The sequence below is a fragment of the Stomoxys calcitrans genome, chromosome 2 (genome assembly GCF_963082655.1).
Source record: "Stomoxys calcitrans chromosome 2, idStoCalc2.1, whole genome shotgun sequence".
Lineage (NCBI taxonomy): Eukaryota > Metazoa > Arthropoda > Insecta > Diptera > Muscidae > Stomoxys > Stomoxys calcitrans.
In genome coordinates this window covers 222562068-222589715 of record NC_081553.1, presented here as the reverse complement: position 1 = coordinate 222589715, position 27648 = coordinate 222562068, and the positions used below count along the sequence as shown (strand labels likewise).

Sequence of the window (27648 nt, the reverse complement as noted above, 5' to 3'; positions counted from 1 at the left end):
AAAATTGCTTAAATAGGTTCTATAAAGGAATTTGTGTAATTGATTACCAAATGTTGCAATTTGGATTGTTGATAAGCTCAAAAATCCAATTAAAGTGTATATTATCTCTATAAACCAATTATTTGAAAGTTGCCCTTTCTTTTAAGCAACTTTTTTACTGTATAAAAAACAATAAAATTAATGTTTTTGAAATCAATAAAAAACTTTTTATTGCATAGGATTTAATTGCGTATAAAACATGAAATAAATATAATATTCTTATTCTATGATCCAGGCTTAGAAAAAAATAAAAAAATTAATCAAATAATACCAATCTTGCACTTTACGTACAATACCATTTATCTTTCGTCCTCAGCCCCGTTTTCTTAGTCAATATAATCTCCATATGGATTAAAATATATAAATTATATTTTACGGAAAGATATAAAAAATGACACTTTCTATTTTTCTTGATTTTTTTTTTGTCTCGCCACGTTCTGTATATGACTCATTGTCAATTTTCTCGTATTACATGTGTGCCAAAGGTAACACAATATAATCATGATAAATGCACAATTTGAACCATTAAATAAAAATTTAATTCGTACAATTAAAAATATATTGCCGTGATACAAAAGAAAATCGATTTTTTTTTTGTAAAAGTGAACACCTTGTTTGAAAAGTTTTTTACAGGTCAATACCATATTTAGTCGGTCAAATATAGGTCAATATTTTTACTGTGAATTGAAAAATTTTTAATTAAAAATTTTGTGCGATTTTTTTTCTGTGTATAAAGGAATTTGTATTATTGATTAAATTAACAATTTTGTAATTTGGATTTTTGTTGAAGTCAATTAAAGTGGTTATACGACGTTTACATTCTACAATGTTCTCCAATTTGTTGCGTTTGCAGTGATTTTTTCTGTGTGAGAGAAGTATTTCCGCTGTTTCTTATAGGAATGTTCATGAGAAAATTTGATATAACCTCCGAATAGATCGATCTGCCGATAAGAGGTATTAGCCCCATAAAGTTTTCGTTGTAAGTTGGATTTTTATTTATTAATTTTTTTAAGTTAACGATGACATTTTCAATATTCCAAAACCGTAATCTACATTTGAGTACTATATTTAGTACCATAAGCATCAAACCAAATGCCATCACAGCAAGAGTTTGTATCGCGACATTTTGGCGTTTTTTTAAGCAATTAATTCCGTCAAACACCTTACACCTTTGTTTTTGTTTGTGTGTGAAAAAAGAGAGTTGGTGGCGGCTTTGCGAAGGAGGTTTTTTATGTAGAAGATGGATGATGTTGTTGTCTCATTACCCCCCCAATATATATATCCTGTTCAACTAGCAGCGGCAGCACCACCACCAACATCACCACCACAACCATCCTTATGAGAATTTGCATATGTGGAAAAAATATATTCATTAAGGTTCTCAAACGCGAGTTCTCATAAAATGAGTTCTCAGTTATGGAGAACTTATTTGCAACAATCCTTTCTTTTTCAGATCGACTCAGTACAGATTTTTCGCCGCAATTAAAACATCTTTACATCTTAACTGACTGTGTGGTGTGTGACTCTTAACTGTGTGACTTCGTCTTAATGAAGAAAAAATAGTATTTTCTGCTATTTGTAAGTAAAAACAAATAAAAGTGTAAATTAATTGCAGGTGTTAAAATTAGAAAAAAAAATAAATTAAACAATTATCAAAGTGAGAGTAGCTATTTTAATTAAAAAAAAAATATATAGCAATTAAAAAATTAAACGAACTTGGGTGTAGAGAAGTTTGAATGTCCTTTGAGACATACTCATTCCTATTTAAGAGAAATTAATATAATTTTCTTCAAGACAACAAAAGTTGTTGTGTATTTATTATAAAATAAAAAAGAAATATCTTTTATTTTCTCTCTTGGGGGTGTATCCATGAATTTTAATACAGTTTCTTAAAACAAAAGAAACGAATGTCAATCTTTTCATTAGCTTTTGACTGATGCAAGTACGCATGTAACGTTGAACCCACCTATCAGCAACTACAAATGAGTAGAAAACATCCCCATACTCCAGGAATTTTAGGGTAAAAAATTCAAATTGGGTAAAAAAATCCACAAACAAATTCCTTAAGAAAAATATGTTTTATTTCACCTTTTTAAATAAAGAAATTGTGACATTTTATAATGAACTAAAAAATACATAAAAATTAAAATAAAAGTGGTAAAGTAAAAAAATAATTATACATACCCAAATGAAGAGCATAGAGTAATTAATATACAAGCATTTGCATATTATTCTATCTCTATATCTTAGTCTCATACATGCGTACATTACATTACATTTTACATGCGTACTTTCAAAGGATGGGGGACACACTTTTATTACTCATTTACCGCGCGCTCATTTGTTTTACGTGGTCTTGATGAACAAAAGAAGCAAAAAACGCTAAAATTCATTTCGACTCTCCAAGCAATTTGATTTATGGGATGAGAGAAAGTAAACAGTGTTGCCACTATTGTTGATGTTGGTCATATTTGTTACCGTTTAACGAATAATGATTTGTTGATGTAACGGTTTTTGATGCTGGGGATACCTCAATGATAAGCCAAGACCAAAGCAGTATAATTATTACAAGGATAATGGGCTCAAGCTAATTTTCGTTGAATTATTATTATTCGGCAATTATTTAATTCTTTTAAATGAATTCGTGATTTTTTTCTTTATTGTTACAACTTTATTTGATGATAAAGTGAAAACCAGTTTTTTTGTGAGTTTAGAGAAAACCATTAAATCATAAAAATGAATTTAATACTAATAGGTTCTACCGAATTGGAATTTGAATTTGGCCATTCTGCAACATTTTGTGCTGATAAAGTACGCATTTACCAAAATTCAGCGTTATTTGTAGAAATAAATCTATTACGTGCTACAAAAAATTATCAAATTGGGCATTTTTGTTAAAAAAAAAAAAAAAACAAAAATGTCCAATGCTTTTAATGTCACCCTGTAACGCAAAGCAAATCGAAAATTTACTTCACAATATGCCATTTCCTTTCTTATCGCAACGATAATTTCGCTTGTGCAAAAAGTTCAGCGAAGTTTTTTTTAAGTAAGCGTTTTGAAAAAATATTTTTTATTTATAAGCGGAAACTTAATTTTTAGAGGCCGTCCTTTATAAAGAAGTGCGCCAAATATAGGTCAATCCGCTTCATTTTCATCATTATTTGGGTTATTTTATTTACCAGTTTATTTGATTCGCTCTTCCTGCTAAATGCTATACTTCAACTTTGCCAGCACTGTTGCGTCCTTTCTCTTTTAGTTTTGTCATTCAAATTGAATTATAACACCATATATTTTAATAAACGGCAATAAAATTAGCCGCTAAGATAAAAGGAATAGCATTTTTTCCATACAAACTAAGCGAGAAAGTCCGCTTAATGGATAAATTAAACACCCCTATTGTTAGGATTTGTTTCCACCAGCAGTAAAAGTGAAAATATTGGTTCCGTTAACGTGAACAAGAACTTTAAAGTTGAAACTTGATCAACATTGTAGATCAACTGTGAATTGTGATATGTTCTAAATTCTTTTCTATATGGTTTTTAAAATATATATACACGGAAAAACGGGCACTCTGCACTAATGGGTTAAGTTGGATGTCAGGATTCACTAAATACTATAGTGGAAAGCAATCAGCCTACATACAATTTTTTAATTTTATTCCTAGGGCTCAATGAAGACCCACGCATCGGTGCCACAATCCATATAAATTGAACGTCAGATTTATGACTTCCTCAGCCTGAAAACGTTCTTTGTCTCCGCATACCTAATATATACATACATAACCATTGGCCATAACGTTCCCGCAGCGATCGGTCTTATGGGCCGGAACGAGCTTGCTCACCTATGGAGCTCGACGAAGTTTGCTACCTCCACATACAAATGAGCGCTGACGCTGTTTTTTTTATCCTCTTGTCTAGGCTACATCTACCCAGAGGGTAGGTATAGAGAGAATCGGCCGAAACAAGGTGTAAACATCCGGTACATTATCCCCGACCTGAGCCCCAACTTCTACCCAACGAGTTTCCTTAAGGACTTCAGAGCATTTATTCTCCTCCTGCCCCCTCCAAGACTAAGTCAGGAATTCCGTGCTACTTACAAAACCCTTAATTGTTTTCCATACCACGCCCCTAAGTTGGAACATGTCTGTTATTGTGTCCCCACCTAAGTACAGGTGTCTGTTAGCCGCGAAAGCCGGGTAATGACATAGGAAATAGAGCTGTCCACGTGAGTCGTGAGTTATCGTGTCACACGTGAGTCACATGATTCGTGAGTGTACGTACATGAAATTGAATTAAAATTCTTTGTGTGTGAGTGAAATCCTGCTAACATAAGAGTAAAATGTTTGCCTCGTGAGCGTGCGTGAACGTGAGTCGACAAAGTCGTGCATGAGTAACACGTTTATTCGTGAGCGTGAGTGAAAATTCACTCATGTGTACATCTCTATTAGGAAATGCTCTAACGGCTCACTTACTGAGGCGTTAGTAAGTATTGGTCTTATCAGGCTCTTGTATAGCCAATAGACTATTCTCGGATTCAAGCCTTATTTCGAGCCCACATAGTGCCCAACATCTGAGAGCATACTCAGTACGCTCCTGAATTAGATTTTCTGTCCAAGATCTCTCCTATGTATTTGACCTTATCAGACATCGAAATCGTTCTCTTGAGGAAACGTGGTGTGTCAAATTGTCCCGCCTTCGTCTTTCTCGTGAAAAGGCAGATTTCAGCTTTCTCTGGGTCCGCACGTTGTTAAAATACCCTTCGAAGTCAATGGATACCACCATTGTATACCTCTTGGCATCGAAGGATTCTTCTATTTTTAGCACAACCTAGTGCAGGGCAGTCTCCACCGACCTTCCCTTGACATAGGCATGGACTTATTACGTCAAAATTTTCTTAAATAAGCTCTCTGCTAATAATCCAAATTCAACGGGAGAAGAAGGTCTACAGCATCACATTATTCAAACCCTTTCTATGTCTGAGAAAGCAGCCAATGTAAAGACGTTCCCAATCTACACACATACATATGTACATATACAGATAAAGCCATATTAAAAATGATCTCCTGTCTCACTCAAGTGAGTGACTCAAATCACTCAGATATCTGTTTTTTCATTGTGAAATCAGCTGATTCTGACATGCAAGCGAACCACGGCGGTTTTAAAAAGGTGGTGTCACACGAGCAGTCGTTAACAGCTGGCCAGGTTTGACGGTATTTAGATGGCAGATTTTTGTTTTCATACTCTTTGTTGTTATCTTCTTTCTCGCATTTTCTCTGCTCATATACGTACACGTATACACACACGCATACAAATTTCTTTGCGTGTGTTGGCAAAAGTACGATCAGCTTGATGACAAGATGGTAGAATGCACCACATGATTTGTGGTTGTTGCACAAATGAGACCACCTTTAATGTTTTCGCCATGCAATGTCGCTCATTTTCAGCAATATCAAGTGGGACAGGCCCTTAGTGTCTTAACTTCGGAACGATGAGCTGAATTTTCTATGCGGGATACATTGCCGGGTACACGATTTATATGTGTTGGCCAATCTAGCAGATTACTTCTGGACCACCCTATAAAAGTCGTAACAAGGTTGGTGAGAAATGAGTTTTCCGGGAGTGATCACACCTTGTGTGCTATTTTAGTGGCGGCCAATTTTTATTTGATTTTTTTAACTTTAATTTTTTTTTTTAACTTTAATTTTATTTTTTGATACATTTTTTTTCGTGGAATGTTCCTTAGCGGAATGTTCATGGGAAAATTTTCATTTTCATTGTTTTTATTTCCAAATATTTTTCGTATCAGTTTAATATCTGTATATTTTTCCTTTTTTTACATTTTTATTTTCTAAATTTTGCTTTGGGCAGTTTTATTGATTTTCGATTTGTTTTTCTTTTATTCTCTTCACTCACATTTTATAGTGTATTTTTTTAAATTACCTAGTAATAATATGTCTAAAGATATTTTCCTCCACCAAGTGTGCAAACGATTAAATCCGATTTCCCCCTTGATTTGAATTGAACGCAATAAAGGTATTTACCTAGTTTGGCAACACTACAACTGAGTAATGAGTGGGAGAGAGCGAGAGTAATTAAAGACATCGAGAGAGAGTGGCGCCCAATGAGAGTTTTGGAATGAGTGTTTAGGTGTTAAAATGCAACACTGTGTCGTATCTTCACTCGAAGGTGTTAATTACCAGAGTTGCATTTAGCACTCTAGTACGCATGTAATGTAACGTATCTCCAGCAAATAATTAAACAAAACTTAATTAAAACTATGTCCCATTATGTATAAACAATATAGAAATGTCAATTATTTAACACTAAACCCGTTTGGCAAGCCCTTTGACCATCCAAAGATTTCTCTCCACTCCAGGGCGGCTGTTAAAAGTGCTTTGCATAACCGTTGCCGTTGTGTTTTTGTTTCATTCATTCTAAAACTCAGAGAGCAAAATGCTAATCTCAGCAGGCCTTTTTTTTACCCTAATTACCCGCCACTGCCACCGCCACAACGCGCAACGTTCCCATTTGCAATTACAAACAGCAGTAGCTTGCTTTCAACAACCCTACAAACAACCACCCTCATTCATTCCTGATTCTGATTGGAATATAGAAACAAAGTCGTCTTATGGTGTATACAATTAAAAACGAAAAAGTCGTCCTCGTCGCGAGGTAATTAAAAGAAAAAAATTAGCACCGGAGGAAAAAAAGGGTTTAAACAATTCAAATAAAATATTGGAAATATAATAATTGATTAATTAAACAAAGAGAAAAGTTCAATACAAAAAAGTGTTAAAACAAAATAAAATAAAAATTTGCTATTTTTTTGCATTCATTTTAGTTGGTCTCATTAAAACGGAGTTTGTGTGTGGTGCTGCTGCAAGTTGTGTTTTTGTGTGTGCCGATGGATTTCTCTGTCTAATTCGGGGTTTGCTTTTGTTTGTACGATACATTGACGTTCTGGTTGGTGGTCGGTTGTTGGTTTGGGATCCCCAACACACATCGTCGGTCGGGTCGTTGATGATTTTTAGTAGAGAAAAATCAATTATCTGCGAGAATTACTTTTAACTTTAATTGCAAACGAGAAAGTCGTGTCACCGTAGTCGTCGCCAGCGTCAGCGTTATTGTCATCGTCGTCATCATCATCATCGTAAATCCCGTGTGGTGTTGTACGAGGTGTCTTCTTGTTCATTGTTGTCTGGAATATTCTGAGGTTACTACCACTTTAATTAACGGAAGAGGAGCTAACCAACTAAAGGCCTGGACATGAGTGATGGCACTCAGGGCAATTGTTTTGTGGCCATGCCACCAAACACGGCGGCGGATACGGTCATCATAGGACGTAATTCGGAAAATGAAAAACTTGTGGGTGTGGCTCAGGAGGTGGCCTACTATGAGCCCAACGAATCTCTGGAGGGGAAGGTATGTATTTTGGCTGTTGTTGTTTGCTGTTTTAAATGTTGTGTGGTGTTTGTTTGTGCAGCAGTGCGGTGCTATGAAACATCATTCATTACCTCATTGTTTATTAATGTTTGTTTGTGCATAAGTTTGGGTGTATTTTTGTGTGTGTGTGTGTGTGCGTGTGTCTAAGCTTTTGTTTATTTTCATGAAATTTTATTTATTTTTTAGAAACATTTGCTGGTGAGCGACTGCACCCCTTTGCGAGTGGTCTTGCAAAAACCCGTACCCGGTATATGGGGCGGTGATTGTGGCTCCAATGAGCGAAGTGTTAGCATTGCCATAACCTGGGCTAATGAAATCAAGGGTGATGTGTCTGTCTACGATGTGATCCGTTTGGCTTTGGGCTCCTCGGAAACCGCAGACGATGCCTTCGATTGCATTCTGGAGCTGGTGACACGTTACGGCGATGATGATGCCAAGTTCAGCTTGATTGTGGGCGACCCCACCAAGGTTTGGATAATAAGCTGTGCTGGTAAAAATTGGGCCGGCCAGCAGATTATGAAAGGTGTTCACCATTTGCCCAATGATGGTTTGGCTGTTACCAAGAACTTTGATAAATCCAATGAGGATTTGGGTGAAACTTTGCGCAAGAAAGCCCGCTGGGATGGAGAGGTAAATATTAATTTCAAATAATTTTGTATAGTATTTAACAATTCTTAAACTTCTCCGGATGTACGCTTTCTTAACGTAACGTACCATTTTTTGCATTTTGTTAAGGTCTTTGACTTGAAAGTTTAGACTTACAAACTCTTTATTCAAATTAAAAACAAAAGAATTTTGTGAAGAAAAATTCTTTGAGAATTTCCTATAGCAAAGATACTCAAAATGGTAAAAAGAAAACAAAATCCATAGCAGAAATCTGACACTTCTAAGCAAGTGTTGCCATTCCAGAGGAAGTGAACAAGTGTAACCGATTTAAAAATTAAAAACCCAGTGGCCAATTAGAAAAATCCCAATTTGCTCCATTTGGAAATAGTAGTGATGTTTGTTAGTCTCACCACAGATTATAGAAATTAAAAAAATGTTTGCAAATAAGAAAAAGTTTTTTTTTGTGCAAAACAAATACAATTGTGGAAAAAATTCCAAAATTTTCCACTTGAAATAGCCATGTTTTTTTGCCACACCACCTAAATCCCATTGTTGTTGGGCCGTTATGGAAAGTGTAAACAAAAAATTCCTTTACGGAGAAGAAACGTACTCGTTGCGATTTATTATCCAATGAGACATTTTTAATTAACCTCCAATTATAATTGTGAGTACATACTATTCATCGTTTATATGCAGAAGCATAGGCGGTGGAGGGAGTGTTTGTGTGTGGGGGGTACGCTTTAGGGCAGTCGGAGGGAGTTGTGTGTGTGTGTGTGTGCGTAAGCTAACAGTTTTTATTTTAGCAGAGCTCAACAAAAATACACGCCACCTACACTTTGCGAAATTGTTTTCTTTTTAGTGTTCGCAATTAAATTTTAATTATTTTTTGCTGAATGTGTACGTTACATTACACTCGTTAACTCAGAAGAGGAAGACAATAATAATAACAACAAACATAACGAACATGCGTACTCTTGCCACCTTCTCATACCTCATATGAAATACAACTCTGGTAATTAGCACATTCCTACAGTTCCTTTACCAACTACAGGGTTGCATTTGCCCAGCATCAATATTCCTAAAAAAGGGGGGAAAACATACGAATGTTATTCCAGCTCCTCCACACTCATTCACACACACTCTCACATAGGCAGCAGCATCCAAGTGACGGCTGCGGCGGTGGCGGCATCAGCAGCTTTAGCCCCCCAAAGTAATGAGATGCAAAAGGACTTCCTCTTCGTTACTTATTTTTTGTGTGTGTTGCCTTCTTCATTTTATGAATAAAAAAGTTTCTCTGAAATATTTTCTTGTATAAGAAAAATTTGCTGCCTGTACATAAGAAGAATGATTTTTCTGCTCTGCTGTTTGTTTTTTTCCTGAGTTTATTCTCCTTCATCATTCTTATTTCTTATGTGTACTTCTAAGGAAGAGCAGTAGGAGGAGGGGGCTTTGGCATCGTTAGAGATGTGTTAAGGACTTCTTTCGTGTGTATTTATTAAATATGTGGGAGGAGATGTGGATGCTGCTGGTGGTGGATGTTGGAGAAGATTTCCATTTGGTGTTGCAGATTAGTAAGAGAAGACATACAATGAAAGGAAGGAATAAAAAAAGAAAACACTTGATGAGGAGATGTACATGAACTTTTTTTGCACAAAGTTTTACATACTAAGGTAGTTGTATGTGTGTGTGTACGTGAATGGTGGGGGCAATGAAAGGAATATATAATTAGATTGTTATCACAAGATGGAGAATTATGAATAATGTTTTAGTATATGTACGTACATATATATTTTTTAGATATATTACGACGTTATATTTTTACGTCTGTGTCTTACTGAAGGGCTGCTAACATTCCATTAGCAATAATTTTGTTTCAGAATTTCATTGAATGCCACCTTCAATTTTAGTTAAAAAAAATAACTGGGTATTTTCTAAATCAAAGTTTAAACTAGGATACTCTTATATTTTGCTTGCTCTCGCCCGCTCTCTGCTTCTGGCAACTAAGTACGCGAACGACTTTCATTAAATTATTTATTTGCAATGTAATTAGCTGATTTAGGTATATTAAATTTTGCTCCTCTACTAAACATCCTCTCTCTCACCAATGTGTTGTTAGATCAGTTATTCATCAGAGTGCTAATGGTGCATGAGAGCGAGAAAAATTTTGAGTGTTTGTAAAAGGTGGTATTACACGATATGTATTCTTATAGGTTTTTTCAAATGTTTTAAAAATGGATTTTGGAATAGATATGCAATTTTTTCCACTAAAGCGTAAAGTAAAAGGTGGTATTACACGATATGTATTCTTATAGGTTTTTTCAAATGTTTTAAAAATGGATTTTGGAATAGATATGCAATTTTTTCGACTAAAGGGAGTTCTTATTTCATTACACATACATGAAGAAACATATCTATACGAAAAAGTACAATACATATGAGAATAGATGCTGATTAAATCGCGCTCTACTCATATTTGACGTACATAAGGAAAGTCTTGTGGATAACGAAGGTGACAGCATATATGTTAAGTACATGTTGTGCAATAGCAACTTAATTGAGAGCCTCCGAATTTTTGCTGGGAATTTTTTTTCCAGGAGCTTCGAACCATTTGGTTTATAAAAAGCAGCTGTTTTATACAAACAAATGAAAGTGTTTGCATTCTCGAAAATTTGTGTACAATTTTTTTACACAAATTGTTACTAGTAGTCGCTCTTGTACTTTATTTGCCAGCAGAAGATAGCAGGAGAATGCGTGAGAGCGAGCAATATTTTAATAGTTTGGTAATTGGCTTTCAAATTTCTACAGGAAGTTTTTTTCCCAGCAGAAATTGACAGCTGCTTTATGAAAACCAGCCGTTTAATTCAAATAAATAGCAAAAGAGAGTAAAGATTGTTCTTACCCTCCTGCGAATTGTTTACTTTAAAAGTATGCGAACAGACCTAATACAAATAAATAAAAAAAAAACTGTGCAAAGCCTGTTCTTAGGTTAAGTTAGGTTAGAGTGGCAGTCCTTTATAGACGCACTTAGAAAATTTTAAGTCCATTGTGATACCACAGTAGTGACAGACCAAGGTTTATGGCGGAAATTGAACCCACGACCCCGGCACAGGTAGTCCAAGTACGCTACCAACTCGGCTACCGGGGCGACCTGCAGGCGGTTCTTACTCTTCTGCTGTTTTTTCCTGTAAATTTGTGCTAGAAAAGTACGCGAAAAGGCCTGAAATCGTAAGAGAGGAAACGTTCTTAATCTGCTGCAAATATTTATTAAAATATGTTTTTGGAAATTTCTTTTGTAGAAAAGTATTTGAAAAAACCTATTATACAAAATATCCGACCTGTTAGTTATCTAGCCTCTCAACTGTGGTTACCCCAGAATAGGTGTCTGGTAGCGAAAGATACCAAAACGTCGTTGGCGCCATCGAATGTCCCGTTCGAAAACACTGGATAGAAAAACACCCTTGGAAACTGTGACTTCATCTTGACAGTCAAGGATATTATTGTTGTTATATGCCGTAACACTAGGCAATCTTAACTAGGGCTGCAGAGTCGAGTTTTTGAGGCAAAAGTCGGGGTCTGACCATAAAGCCGGAGTTTGGTTCGAAGTTGAGCACGTTTGCCCCGTATCTGAACCGCTCTCCGACTCCGCTTAAATAGAGGACTGGGCTCCGCAGTCCTGATCTTAACTCCAGTGATCTAATCTTACAGTGCCCATTAAAAAATCTTATTATTATCTGCAAATGTTTCTTAGGGAAGGCTTCGTAGGAGTTTCCTGTGCGCAATTCTCTTGTGGACATCATCGTTATATGACATTAATATACATTAATATATGGTTATAAATAATAATAGTTGGAAGCCATTGAGAGATTTGTTTATATGGAAACTATATCAGGCTATGGATCGATTCAGACCATACTTGATTTAGATGTAGACAGTAATAACTGAAATTCGCTAAGCTATTTCTCTGCATGGAGAAGTTTTATACGGCAGAAGGTTTTTCAAATTACAGCAGAATTAGTAAGGAGATAACAAGTGCTGAGAATGTTTTCTAATTTTCCTGATAGGCATCGAACTCAGACGTTCGGCTATACAACACGGTGGACTCCAATGTTTACCGTTTATTTTGCCCATCTAAGTGGAGCAATTCTTTTCCAATTTGACTGATATTTCCCAAAAAAAAGTTTCAATGAGTCCATAACATAAAATGGAATGTCTAGGTTTTAGTATCCTAAATTTCTCGATATTGTAATTCTCATCTCAATAACTCTTACAGAAAACGATTTCTTCGTCGTTTTTTTTTGCTATTTGTCAATTAACATCTAGAACAAATTATCAAAAGATTCCATTTTCCCAATTGTTAAGTTCGTCAATAATCGCCAACTAGGAAATCAATCAATTCCCCTTGGATAGATTAAAAAAACCTGATAGACTACTTTTTTATTTGCACTTACAGACAAGTCAAATTGTCATGTACCACCACAATTTGATACATGGAAATACCCAAATACCCTCCTTGTTGTCTCATACAAAAAAGAAACAAATGAAAAAAAACGAGACCCACATCATCACATTTTATGCTGCGCGTCGTCGTCGTTGCTAGTATTTAAGGACTTCTTTCGTATGTATTTGTTGTTGGTTGTGTGCTGGCTATATGCTTGTGTGGGAGCTTTAGATTGGAGGTGGAGGTAGGTGAGGATTTGTTTGTGGTGCTGATTAATAAGAGATGCAATGGTTGGTTGATGTATGCGAACTGTTGTTTTTTTTCTTTGCTTTCTTAGCCAGGTTATGTGCAGGAATCATTGTTAATAAAAGCGGAGAAAAATATTTCATATTTGTCTGGAGTTGCATACAATTGAGAATGGCTATAATAACGTCATTTATGTGGCAGTACCTTTGGTCGATTAAAATGAAGGATTAAAATGTTTTGTAGATCGATGGTAGAGTTACAATTATTTTTTACCAGACACTAGCTTAGCTTACAGGTTAGCCTGGAACAAATGCTGCTTAAACAAATTTTTGAAAGCCCATGAAGAAGCCTTTAAGGAATAGTGGGAAGGATTCTTTCACATCAAAGAGAGCTGCTTGATTTAAATGTTGCTTAATACTAAAGAAGCATTCTATTTTTTAGCGAGTCCGAAAGGCAAACGGCTGGGCGACATCTCTAAGAACAGACGTCTCCTTAGCTGAAGGCTTTGCAAGTGAGGGGATAACCACACTTAAAAAATGTTTCTGGTGTTATTGAACTGAAACATTTTTCAGTTGTGGTTATCCCCTCACTTATGCTGCCGCAATTGTGAGACCATCTCCCAAATAAAACTTCTCTACGAAGAAGTGTCGCACAGCGGTACACCGTTCGGACTTGTTTATAAATGGTTGTTGTTGTAGTAGTTTGTTGTGTTCTATCTTTCGTCTGCTTGGTTCTGTTGAGTGTGAAGACCCAGGAACTTTGCGACTAAGATAGCTCAGGACAGGTAGTAGCAGCCCCTCAAGTGTCTTTGCGACCAGGGATTTGAGAGAGATTGACCTGACTCTCCTCGGTCTGCAGGTTTATCCGGCCTTAGAAAAGGACCATTGGACCTAACTTCCATATGTTTGAAATCACCAGGGTGGAGATAGACTGATTTAGGACATCCGTCAGGTATTTTGTTACCAATTCGCCCAATTCCTTCGGGGCCCATAGCCTTCGATGGCTTAGCTCTTCTTATGATCTCGGTAAAGTCTTCTGTACTCAGTGTTGTTGTTGTAGCAAAATGCCTATATGTGAATGTGGCGATCCTCGTTTGGCTCCTATAGGTAAGCAAGCACGTTCCGGTCCGAAGAACCCATTGCCGCGGGAACATGATGGCCATGGGTTATTTAAAGGCGTCTTGTCATATCGAGCATCATAGCCACTCAGTATTTATGCAAGAGCCGGTGACACCCGTCCTCTGAATGAAACTCTCCGCTCAATACCGCTGATTGACCGCAACCTGCGGACGCGCCCTGTAGCTCGCAGCTAAGCTTCTCGTGAACACCACACAGATCGGAGCTTAAAGTGCCAGCCTGTGTGGTGTCCTTCAATGGGTTAGATTGCATAGTGCTGACAGCTTATTTCGGACTTTGCCAACCTCTTGTGCTAAGGGGATAAAAATATGTTTACAAATGCAAATTTATCCACGAACGATTATGCAACTAGTGTTAAGGGGATAAAAATATGTTTACAAATGTAAATTTATCCACGAACGATTAAGCAACAGCGGAGTTACTTATCTCATATTAAAGAATGCTGTATGATTCCAGCTGTTTGATTAGGAACCTACGCGGCTCAAAAATGTTGCCAGCCTGTCGCTGATTGTTTTTCTAAAACTCTGGTCCAGATTCGAAACCCAGGCTGTAACTACTGTTCTACCATTGACTATTAGTCAAATTTGAATAGTTTTCATTAACTATAGGCCCTTTCACTCTAAAGAACATAAACATTATCGCCCAATGGGTTAATCTCTCAAGTCTCAATTAATTTATTTGTTTCCATGTTCTTCGTAATGAATGTGTCTTAATCTTTTGTGTGGAGCAATAATAAATATATTTAAAACGAGAGGCGAATGTGGCGTAGCGTCAATGAATCCATGATGATTCGTTGGACATTTTTTTAATTTGTTGCTGCTGCACATCTACATTTTTAGCATGGGGTGTTTGTGGTTATAAATACCTCGTACATATCAATTTGCACACGACGTATTTAAACCATTTAAACAACATCTCATCTCAATTTTCTATTAAAGATTAAAAATTCCAGCAAAAACAGCTCTAGCACCTCCGCCTCCAATCACCGACTACAGCTGTAGTGGATTTTGGATGTGGTGATAGATTGCCATTCTTTGCTCTTACTCTCCACTCTTATGTTTCCTTTCATAGGTTTCCCACTAATTGGATAAATAGTTTCAATGAGTTTCATTCATTATCAGATTATGTGGTGTAAAGAACCGAGCAACAGCAACAGCAACCATAACCATGGATAGCCAGTGAATAATCTGGGTTTTTAAATTTTGATCGTGGTGTCTGATGATGATGAGTACGACCAGTGGTTATAATAAATTAAAAGAAAATTAGTGTGATGTGATGATGATATGCATATAAATGAAATGCAAAAAGAGATAAATACCAGCAGAAGGCTTGAGACAAGTCTGTATTCACACAAGCTATTTAGTTTGATAGAGACAAGTTCAGTCAAAATTTTGTCTTATTTAGACAATTTTCATATATTTTAAATGCACAGTTCAAATATTATTAATTGCCTAGCAAGCAGTCAACTCTGAGAGTCTGTTTTGGGTTTGTATAGGTTAAGAAATATTATATAGTAGTTCAAATAATGTTGCATACTTTTAGGGTTCAAAGTTTGAAATTGAATTTAAATCAAAAATGCTTTTTCAAAGCCTCCACCATGGAAAATATATAAATAAATATTCATTATTTTTGCAATACATTAAAATATTTTTCTATGGCCCTATAAAATGTTTATATATATTACTGGTCTTCATAACATTTTAATTTGATTAGCCGCCCGTCTGTCTTATAACCTCTAAACGAGTAAAGCTAGACACTAGAAATTTTGAACAAATACTTCTTATTCATTTTGGTCTGTTGGGATATTAAATAATGCAAAGATCATCGACCATACATAGATCATCGATTTATGTTTCTTGAGGATTTACAAGAAGTATTTTTTATAGTTAACTAGGAAAAAAAACATGTGCTTTTATTTTTATAATTTCCCATGGAACTTTTCTAGTGTCTGTTTATAAATAAAAATTTTCTAAATAATTTGGAAATTACCATGTTGTTGTTGTTTTAGCAGTGTATTATACACTGAGGCGGCAGCTCTTGCCGGTGAAGAACTCCATCGGGTCAATTCGGTACGTACAACCGGCTGCCATTGGAAATTACCATCCATGGTAAAGGGTATATAAGATTCGGTTCAGATCTCTGCAGACTAAGGGCACCACAAAACCAACTTGAGGCTACCGTAGCGCAGAGGTTAGCATATCCACCTATTACTTTCAATGCCTGTGTTCGAATCCAGGCGAAAAGATAGAACGCCCTAATGCAGGCGACATTTGTGAGGTACTATGGCATGTAAAAACTTTTCCCCAAAGAGCTGTCGCATTGCGGTTGCGCTCCGTCCAAACTCGGCTATAAAAAGGAGGACACATATCAGTGAGCTTAAACTTGCATTGGTGTTTGAGAAGTTTGCCCCTTTTCCTTAATGGAGTGTTCATGGCCAAATTTGCAAAAACATTGATTGCTGGATATACGTACGACTACCTTTAATGAAATGGATTTTTTGAAATTAAACTGAGCTTTGAAGTCTGTTGTGCTTTTAGGAATAATAAAAGCCGCTCTGATTTATTTAAGTAAGATTTATTCAGTAAGAAAAACTTTGTTTGTTAATGTTACTATCCAAGAATTGAGAGAATTAAAAAGTGTATCTATCAAGAAGAAGCACGGCATCTACGCGGGTTTATATCAGCACTGCCATACTTGCAAACTGTCAAAAAAAAAACGATAAAATACGATATGGCTTTTTTTGTGTAGGGATGCCCCTAACCAAGTCAACATTTTTAAGCAGTTTTTAAATCGGTTACAACAAAATTTTTAAAATATGGAATGACAAAGTTTGTATAACCTTGGTGCTTAGTATAATCAAGTAAGAGATTAGTAGTAGACTCACTCCACTAAGGTCCAAGATTTACACTAAGTCCTTTCTCTCCCAAGCATATATTTCATATTTACAAAAACAAAAAAATCTATAACCATTTCAATTAGAAAAAAAAAAAAATACTAAACACAACTTTTGTGTTCTGTATGTGTCCCATTCACCATGTATAGGAAGAGCCTATGGAACATTAAAATAACACAGCCCACCCTGTTTGATAAAAAAACAAAACAAAAAAACAACCGTTGATGACACCTTGGCTCACGAAATAAGGACAATGCACTTCCTCTATCTCATGGATATACCCCCCATGCCCACGATACTAGAGTTCATGCTTGGTTTTTTGGAAGAAAAAAGAAATGGAAAAATTGTTGAAATTCGACAGATGTTCGTTCTGTTACCAAATTCATCCAAAAATTGTGCAATTCGGTACGTTGAATATTTCTACTTAAATAAGTACATAATCTAACAAAGTAAGCGGAGGACATTTTCTATGTAGAAAAATGCAAATTAAAAATATGAAATGAAAAGTTAAAACAAAATAAAAAATAATTCAATTAATTCAATAAAAAAAAAATAAAACTTTGTCGTTCCCCCTTTTTGGCTCTCATATTAAAGTGACAGATTCTGTGAATGGTTTATTCTTGTTGTTGCCCAGGGCTATCTATCTATTACTGGGTCTCATTTCTTGTTATTACTGTTGATGATTGTTGCTATCTGCTTGTTCTCAAGGAAGTTATGAAAATGAATTGATGTGGAACAAGCCTTAATCTAATTTTGAGTATTTTTTCTATATAGAGATTGTTTTTCTATTACGACCCTTACAACAAAGATTAAAGGGAAAGAAATGTAGGCGGAGTCGAATTTTTAATGTTTTTCATGCTTAATGGAATTTGAAATTAACTTGGTACTGCAATTAAATTTAATTATGCGCGCTACAATCGAGAAATTTCTTAAGATGACTAGTGAATATATTTCTTTCCCTTTTATTAAGTTTAGGTTATTTATATATAAATATATTTTAAGGTATTTCTAATATTTAAAACTTATTAAAATAACAATTTATAAACTAAAAAGAGAATATAAAAACCAAAAATATTCTATAAAAAAAAATAAAAAAAATTAAAAGTGAAAAATTATAAAAGTTGAATGTAGCATGTGAAAGTCCGTTAAGTGCAACTGGGAAAGAATTTTATATACCCTCCGCCGTGAATTGCATTGAATATACTATTGAGCACTAGCACGAAGAGGTCTCTATGGACCTTGAAATCAAAGTCGATGGAAAAAGAGGTTCGATGGTACATGTGTGGAAAATTCCTCTTCTCGTCGTCAGCCCATGTTACTGCAATCTGCGATAAGGCTAGAAACGGAAACGAAATTCTCAACTCTTTGGTAGGCTACACTTTAGGTATGGACAAAGAAACACTGGCCGGTAGTAAATTAAGCAGCGCCAACGTGGGCCTCAGCAGGGAGCAACACTCAGTGACGAAACCTACAGACCTGTCAAAACGCAGCCTAAAGAATCTTCACGGACCTAAAGAATCTTCCCAGACCTGTCAAAACGCAACCTACAGACGAAAAAATTACCTTCTACACGTGTATACCAAAATTTCTTCTAAGCTGCCGTCAGGGAGATCGCCCTTCCTTCCAAAAGATGTAAGCAGGAATATCTGGATGTTCAGAGACGCGATCCGACAACACCCTACCGATCGACTTACAACATCCTCATACAAAACGGGCACTGCATGCAACATAGGAGCCCATGAGACAAATCACCTATTTTACATTCCCGGACAAACCAACTAATAGTATTGCAGAATCACTATGGATCTCTCCAATTGAGGCAGTCAGATTCAAGGAGATAGATCTGGAGACTATAGCCGTGTTGGAATAATCTCAGAATAATATCAACAGTGGGTCACAAGCGTCGTCGTCGTCGGACTATGTGATCCCTTCGACCTTTTTCGTGCGGCAGCAGCACCCCAGCCCCAATATTGCCAGGAAGTGTATCGTTCTTGTTATTTTATTGCAACGGAATCCGACGCTAGATCGACGAGATAGATTTTATGAGTCGGAAGAACATATTGGTTGTAGTGTTCCAGGAGACAATGATGACCACTGAAGGTAACAATGTGTTACGTAAAGATCGCTTAAGGAGTGGAGGTGGGGGATTAGCCTTCGTGATACACCATGCAGTATAGACCCATCTCGCATGCACCTGGCGCTGGTGTCCCCTTCATAGAATGTATAGCAGTCAAGTACGATATTGCCGAGATAGAGCTATACAGTATGTACAAATCGCCGGTCGGTAGTTGTGTCTCAATGAATGGCCAAGCTAACAGGCCCGACATTATTGGCCTACTGTGTTGCCATAATCTCCTGGTTCTAGGGAACTATAATGCGTATCACACTTCATGGAATGCTCCCCTAGGTTACAACCAGCGGGCCATAGCTTTGGTAGAACAGATTGAAGTCTTCACGTTTGGCCCGGGAATAAGGATGCGCCCACTAGGATTACGAAGAGGTGCAACACCTCGCCAGACATTTCCATTGCATCGCCTGATCTCTTGAGTAACGTATTCTGGCAAGCCGTAATTTCTTTGGGATCAGATCACCTCCCCATAATTCTCGCCACCGACCGACCAACCGATTTCATAACCTCTGAGGGCCGGACGTTTATCAATCGGAAAAAGGTCGATTGAGCCAGCTTTAGAGAATACTCGTACACCGTACAATCAACGCTTTACCTAACTGACAACCCCGAGATGAAATTCCGAGACATTATTAACGCAGCAGCACTAATCCCAGAATCAATGAGCTGAATTTGAAAAGTAACAGGGTGGTCAACGAACATAAGTGGAATTTGTGGATGAAACAGTTGGAGCAACGTTACTTAGGTACCGGTTAAGGCAAGCTGTGAAATCGAAACATGAAATCGATTGAAACAGGGAGTTTCCCAAGGCCGGGTGATATCTGCGGAACTGTTTAAATTCCAACCTCCAGACGGCATAAAGATGGTATATGCGTACGATTGCACGATAATGGCATCAGGGCTCCCACCCATTTATGATATCTACGATAAATTAAACGTCTACCTTAACGATTTTGCCTTTTAATTCGCAGCAATAAATCAAAAGATATCTGCTACCAAATCTTCAGCCACATTGTTCACTACATATACGCATGAGGCGCGTAGGGAGTTGAAATTGATGGTCAATGGAGTGACAATTCCGACCATCAAGTGTCTCAAAATACTTGGTGTCACATTTGACAGTGCTTACAAATTCTCCTCACATGCCACAGCAATTGGCGATAAAGTCAAAAGTAGAAACAAGTTCATCAAGACTCTTGCCGGCAGTACTTAGGGTGCTTACGAAGAAACCTTGTTGACCACGTACAAAGCAATTGGCAGGTCTGTGGTTAGTTATGCAGCGCCAGTGTGGCCTCGTCAGCTATGTGACACGCTAACGAAACTACAGAAGGCCGCTCTTCGGACTGCAACGGTCTGTTTCCTCAGTTCTCACGTGGACCACCTCCATCATGAGACAAAGATCCAACCCGTGCTAAGACATAACTACATGCTGTCTGAACAATATCTTCTGGGCTGTTATCGTAGAGGCCATCGAAATCATCATCTTGTGGAAAGCTATCCACGGCCCAGAAGCCTTAAGGTAGATCTACGTGATCTAGAGCGTGAGGTCAAGCGGTAACCGTCAATGCATCTGCCGGAGCAAGGATTGATGCCAACGTGCTGGATGTAGGTCCTGATTGTGACCTGAGACCTCACGTCACCTGTTTAACTGCCCAGAAAGAATGAAACAGACGCAAAATATAACACTGCACACTGCTACAACACGACACGGGATAGCTGTGACCACCACACAAGCTGAAACATAGTTTTGGTTTGACGGAACTCTGGTACTGCCATCGGGAAGTTCGCGCTGTACATATGAATCAAAACTTAAGGGCAGAGTAGGCCTGGAGTCTCACGGTATGAGATATGTTTCCATTTGCCTGACCATATTGTGCCAAAGCCTGCTGGCGAAGATTCTAGCGGTGTGTGAGGTGGTTGTTGTTGTTATAGCAGTGTGTTGTACACTGAGGCGGCAGCCCTAGCCGCTTTGGCTTAAATACTGCCTATGATACTCAATATGACAAGGCGAGTTATTGGCGTGTTGTTGTGAAATTTCTTTGTCTTAATTTGCTTGCTTGATTTAATTAAATATCCAGACTTAGAAACTCTGCAACTTGGATGGGTTGCTTCCACAGTGAGTTATCGAGTTGGATTGGCTGGACAGATGATAAAAAAAATTACGGTACTGCGTTCTCTCAGCCATCGTAGCGCAGAGGTAAGCATGTCCGCCCATGACGCTGAACGTCATGGGTTCGAATCCTGGCGAGACCATCAGAAAAAATGTTCAGCGGTGGTTTTTCCCTCCAAATGCTGGCAACAGTTATGAGGTACTATGCCATCTAAAACTTCTCTGTCGCACTGCGGTACGCCATTTGGAGGTCCCTTATCATTGAGCTTAAAACTTGAATCGGACTGCACTCATTGATATGCGTGAAGTTTGCCCCTGTTCTTTAGTGGAATGTTCATGGGCAAAATTTGCAATTTCCATTGCGTTCTCTTAGCCTTCAGATTTTTAAACTGAAATAACCCAGATCAGCCAAAAACCACCTAGACTTGACAATATGCAACCTCCACTATGACAACAACAACAACAATAGTTCCACATACCGGGATCGATACGAAATCATTTCAAGCGAAGAGACTGCTACTCCATCGTAAATATGCGGCTACACGCTAATATTGACGGCTTTTCTAAAAAAGAATAAAATTAAATACAAAATTATTTAAAGAACATTAAAAAAAAAATAAATATGTATATATAATATTTATATAATTTCTAACAACATTACATTTTTCTAATATTAAAAAAATCAAAATAAAATATATCACTTTAAATATTAATAAAAAAATTATTTAAATTTATAAATTTATATTTAATAAATTATAAAAATATTAATTAAATAATTTTATTAAATTTTAATTAAATTTTGTTACATCAAAAAAAAAAAAAGATTAACAACAACAAAATTTTTAATCTTATTTTTGAACCCGTCTACTACACAGACGATGTTATACTAATTCTAAGGTGTAAGGATCCGAACGAACTAGGCAGAAGGGCCAAAAGGGTCTTGCATATGTCATATGACTGGGCTAGACCCAGAGGTCTCAATGTTAACCCAGAGAAGACTGAAATATGCCTGTTCACGAGGAAGACGAAGGTGGGCCAATTTAACGCACCACGTTTCCTCAATAAGACGATTTCGATATTTGATAAGGTCAAATACTTAGGTGTGATCTTGGACAGGAAACTGAATTGGAAGTATTACATTCAGGAGCGTGCTGAGAAGGCTCACAGATGTTGGGCACTATGTTGAGAGGACGTAGGCTCTAAATACTTACTTACTTACGCCTCAGTAGTTTGGTGGACTGCTATGGAGAAAAAGTGCAACATAAGGATAATACAACAGGTTCAGAGAACATGTTGTCTTGGCGTAGGCGGAGCGATGAGGACCCCGCCCACCAGGGCACTGGAGACTATTCTAGATATCCGACCCATTGACATGCAGATTAAAAGTGAAGCAGCCATTGCGGCTATGAGATTTAAGGCGATGGGAGAATGGATTGAGGATGGGAGCAGCTCATACCATCGCAGTATGATCGTGGCGAAGATAGGAAACCTAGAAGGAAGGGAAGAGGTTTCCGATCGGATACCTGAGATGAAACTTGAAGTCGAGTGCGAGGTACTGCTCCATCGGCACAGTCTTGGATTGATGGAACCCTAGTATTGCCATCTGGAAGATCATGTTACATGGATGGATCAAAGCTAGAGGACAGAGAGGGCCTGGGGGTCTACATTGAGAACCCAGGGAATGAGATCTGTTTTAGACTGTCTGACCATAGTAAAGTGCTGCAGGCGGAGATCCGGGTGATCACTGAGGTGAGGTGGTGTGTGTGGGTACCGACAGTAAATTGCCATAAGGGCCAACAATCAGGACGGTAAGGTCACGAACAGTCTTGCAGTGTAAGAAGGAGATTAACGCCTTCTCTGAGGATGGCAAAATCCGCATTGTTTGGGTGCCGGGCCATAACGGAGTAAGGGAAATGAAAGGGCAGACGATTTGGCGGCGAAGGCCAGGGGGCGTCAACAAACTAGGTTAACCCGAAGCCTTTCGGATCGACGCAGACCGAGTTAAGGGAGTGGGCGACGAATGCGGATGCAACATTGTGGAACGGCGAAAATCCTATGGAGGGATCTAGATCTTGAGAAGACGAGGCTGTTACTGAAAGGAAGTAAGAAGGAGGTCAGCATAGCTATTGGTATCGTAACGGGACGCGTAGGACTACGAGCTCACTTATGTAAAATCGGTGCGGCAAGTGATAGCATGTGTAGAACATGCGGGGAAGATGATGAGACATTGGAGCATATCCATTGTCATTGCCCGGCTTTAGTGTCTAACAGATACCGGCACTAAGGTGGAGACATAATACCAGACATGAACCAACTTAGGGGAGTGGTATTGAAAACAATTAAGGATTTTGTAAGTGGCACGGAATTCCTAACTTAAAACTTTCTTTTTAGAGGATACTTTATAGTTTTTAGAGCGCACAACAAGCCGATTACTGACTTAAGTGTATGTCCAAAGTGGCATGGGGTGGATTAATATCTACATCTTCTTTTCAACCTAACCTAACATTTTAGATATTTGTAATAAAAAAAATATATTAATAAAATAATTATTTAAAATAATAATTAAATACTTTCGTTAAATTTAATAAAAATAATTATATTTAATTAATTATTGTTCATTTAACAATTATATAAAATATTTATTAAAAATTTAATAGTTTTTTTATTTTTCAAAAACAAAAAATATTAAAATATAAAACTTAGAATATTTTTAATGAAAAATATAAAAAATTCGAGAATTTCAATTTAATAATAAATGTTTTTTCTTTTATCATTTTTAACAGGGAGAGATCGATTTTGCTGCTGCCTTTGATTGTTCGCCAACGGCCTCCACGGAATGGGTAGATGACAAACCCCCTGACGATGGCTCATTTAAGCTGACCAATATGTTCGAGACGCTGAGGTCAGCTGCTAAGGAGGAAACGTCTCGTTCGGCAACGGTCTTTGTACTCTCGAAAAATGGCATCTCTTCGCATTGGTTCACGGCTACACCAAATACCAGTGAGTCTGTCTTCAAGCCTTTTGTTTTTGCTCCCAAGCCCAAGATATCGCCCCTGACTAAGGCTCCGCCTGAAGGGGGCGAAATAACTTTGCTGCATAAACTACATGGTCAACGAAAGGTAACGGCATTGGAACATCTAAAGGCATTGGAAGCGGCTTGTGTGGAAGAGGTTTCGGCATATTTGGCCGAACATCCTACGGTCAATGAGGAATTGGATGAATTGATGAAAGATTGTGTGGAGGCTGAAGTAAAATTCTATCGTTAGAGTTTTTATTTCCGGCAAAAGTCAAACACACAATTTGTTGACGACATCTGGCTAAGAATATAAGGCTTATGATTGAAGATTTAATGTAAGGAACTTGAGAATTTCGATTTATGGGGTTATAAAGACAAAAAGCCTAGTAAAAAAGTTGTATGGTCGAAAAAAAAACTACAATTCAAAATCAAATTTTATCTTTAAAGAAGATATTAATTGATTTTTTTGAAAAAATTTTATTCCAACTTTTTTACTGGCAACTGCAACAAACGTCTAAGGCTTATGATTATTGCTTTCCATGGTTTATGATTTGTCTGCCTATGAGATAAAGGATTTTTTGGCTAAACGACCTAAGGCTTTAACGATTACCAGGACTATGTTTAACGATTTTTTTCTATGGGGAATGTAACATATTTGAGGGAAATCTTTAAAACAGATTTTCATCGCCAAGCAAAAACAAAACAAAAAAATGATTTTAAAATCAAAAAATTTAAGAAAATTGAAAAACAAAAAAAAAATTAAACAAAAATGATGATGATATTACGAAACAATTTCGTAAACTTAAAACTCGCATAAAAAATAACTCAAAACCTCGCTTCATAATTTTTGAATTATGACATATAATACAAAAAACAAACACACAAACATTTAGTTAAGTAAGTCAAAAAATTAAAAAAGAAAAAAACAAAAACTGTAAAAAGAACTGCTTTAAGTTCTTTTTTTATAAAAAAAATATATAAACGGACTCTACTATTAGTTTGGGTTTTGTTTTGTATGGTTTTAGGGTTTTTTTCCTTTTCCTTCATTTAAAGCTTTTCATTGTTGAATCGTGCAGACCACTTTCTTTCAAATGCCATCTTGACCAAGTGGGATTCAATGAGGTAGAAGTTTAAATGAAAATTTTGGGGAAAATCTTAAGACTTTTAAAAAACAAAACAAAACTTTTTTTTTATAATTTCAAGGCCATAGATGAAATATCAAATTATTCCTGATCAGTCTAAATTGTGTTTCAGCTAATGGTATTTTTTACGACCCAGCTATGACACAATTGGTTAATTGTACCAATTGCTTAAACCGGACTTACAGTTTCGACGCCCCATTTAATTATATATGACAAAAAACAAAATGAAAAAATTAATAAAAAAAAAACGTAATTCCTTTTCAACAAGGATTTATACTAAAAATGTCCATACAACTTGAAGGACTTAACCAAGAACATGAACACCACAAAGTTTCAAGGCTTTTATTGCTAGAGCCTGGAACTTTGTTTCTTACTAAAAACCACTTTTCATTGAGACGAAAAGTTACTGTCAACTGACAGACACGATTTTCACAAACTAGAAAATGAACAAAAAATAAAAATTCAAAAAAAAATCAAAAAAAAGAGAACATATAAAAGCAAGAAGCAAACATCGTTTCTACAAACACAAACAAACAAAACATGCATACATATAATGTTTATTATTATTATTATTATTTAAAAAATAAAAAAAGTGAAAAAAAAAACATTAAACAAAAAATGAAGTGGAATTCACCGACAATTCAATGTCAATCCACATGTTCCTATTTACACTAACAAAATTATTTAATAATTATAAAAAATTATTATTATAATATTAAAACGATTTGATTAGTCTCTTATAATATTAAAGATAAACGTAAAAGTAAAGGAAAAAAGAAAACAAAAACAAAAATCATATTATATATATATATACAATATTATTAGTATTTTAGAAATTTTGTGGTATAAGCACAAGAAAGGATCCTTTTGACATAAGGGTTATCGTATATCAAATCATTCCATGAAATCAAGATCAGAGACAGCAAGCAGATATAAAAAACAACATAGACAGACAGATATATAACATAAATTATGATATATAAATATATATATACACTAATATAGCAAACCCTTAAGTACCGTTACAACATAAAAACAAGCTGAGACAAAACAGCTTAAACATAAACCCTCCCCCCCTCCCTCAAAACCAATCCGTACATTATATATATATGATTCTTATTACAACACTACATACTACGATACATACTTTAAAGATGAAGAAAACAAAAAAAAAGACAAAAAAAAACAAAAAAAATTAGCCATTAAGTGATTTACGATAACGAAACAAAAGTGAAACCCAAAACCCCTGCAAATCAACTCCAGACAGTTAAAAAGGTGGTCTTTCTGTTTTTTGATTCCCAAAGTAAGTCAAGGCCCATATAAAGGTTTTAAGGCTTCTTAGCCAACATCTTAAGAAACCCCCTGCTTAAGCGATACATAGCAGGGAGAGTCTTAAAACCCAGTTGCCCAACTTAACAAAGAAAACAAAAACAAAAAAGACAAAGCCAAAAAAACTGTAAAGAGAAGATTAAAAAAAGAAAAAAAACCAACAAACACTAGTTTTAAGCAAAACAAAAAAAACACATAATCTGTTGTAAAAACAAAACGCAATCATTAACCATTTGTAAAAGCAAAAAAGCTAATACAACATCTTTAGCCTGGTAATGAAAATCCCCCCCTAAAAAGCAGAACACGAGGTAGATATATATATATGCCCAAAAGGGGGCGACATTACTTGTTCAGCAATAGCCTAAACAACATCACCATCTAGGCATTTTGCTAAAGCTTTTATTGTGGTTCAATGATTGAAAAAAAAAGTTGACAAAGGATTTTAGTGGCAAGAAAAACAACAGAAAAAATCAAGTTTAACATCTTGAGCTTGAAAACAAACACAAAAAAACACAAACACACACATAGGCTGCTTTTCATACTTTGAAGACAGTCTAAAAAACAAACAACAACCCCCCCCTCATCGTTGCAAAACGATGGATTACGATTTATTATGATACGATAAAGACATAAAATAAATCATAAATTACGATATATAATGACATTTATCTGAATAATAAATACTAACTTCTACTAAGAAAACGCAAAAAAAAACAAAAAAAAATTGTGTTTTATTTCATTGCTATCATATGTTCAGTCGTAACTGATTTAGGAAAATGTCAAAGAAAAAATGCATTGAAGCATAGGAGTGTGGAGAGGGGAAAACCTCAAACCAATGCCTGACAAAGGTGTTGGGCGTACAACAGGATGCACTTATAAAGTGAAGTCATGCGAACAGCTGAGTAAAATTGTTTTATATTTGTTTTGATTTTGCAGTAAATCTTAATGTCAAAAGCTTGATAACACAGCTGCGATTTTTTTCTAAATTCCAAAAAAAGGATTTTGTATTTGATCCGACAATCCAAACAAAAGGAACAAAACAGTGATGAAAATACAAATATAAAACACATTTGTAGAAGACAAGTTGTAGAACAATGTTTATTTAAAAAAAATTCAATTTGCG

General features: G+C 36.3%; 1 protein-coding gene across 2 annotated transcripts; it reads left to right on the top strand.

The window, feature by feature from the left end:
• The first annotated feature begins 1508 nt into the window (after nucleotides 1-1508).
• LOC106090873 (secernin-3) lies at nucleotides 1509-27093 on the top strand. Of its 2 annotated transcripts, none has more exons than XM_013257221.2 (4): nucleotides 1509-1617; nucleotides 6880-7460; nucleotides 7668-8111; nucleotides 23822-27093. In XM_013257221.2, the coding sequence occupies exons 2-4, from the start codon at nucleotides 7305-7307 to the stop codon at nucleotides 24302-24304; spliced, it is 1083 nt and encodes a 360-aa protein (XP_013112675.2). In that variant the 5' UTR covers nucleotides 1509-1617; nucleotides 6880-7304; the 3' UTR covers nucleotides 24305-27093. The 2 variants fall into 2 exon arrangements, with proteins under 2 accessions (XP_013112675.2, XP_013112668.2); XM_013257214.2 differs by lacking the exon at nucleotides 1509-1617 and adding an exon at nucleotides 6574-6710.
• The last annotated feature ends 555 nt before the right edge of the window (nucleotides 27094-27648 follow it).

Coding starts and splice junctions, on each gene's coding strand:
- LOC106090873 (XM_013257221.2), top strand. CDS start 7,305: ATGAGTGATGGCACTCAGGGCAATTGTTTTGTGGCCATGCCACCAAAC. Junction 7,461..7,667: donor ACGAATCTCTGGAGGGGAAG/GTATGTATTTTG, acceptor TTTATTTTTTAG/AAACATTTGCTGGTGAGCGA. Junction 8,112..23,821: donor AAGCCCGCTGGGATGGAGAG/GTAAATATTAAT, acceptor CATTTTTAACAG/GGAGAGATCGATTTTGCTGC.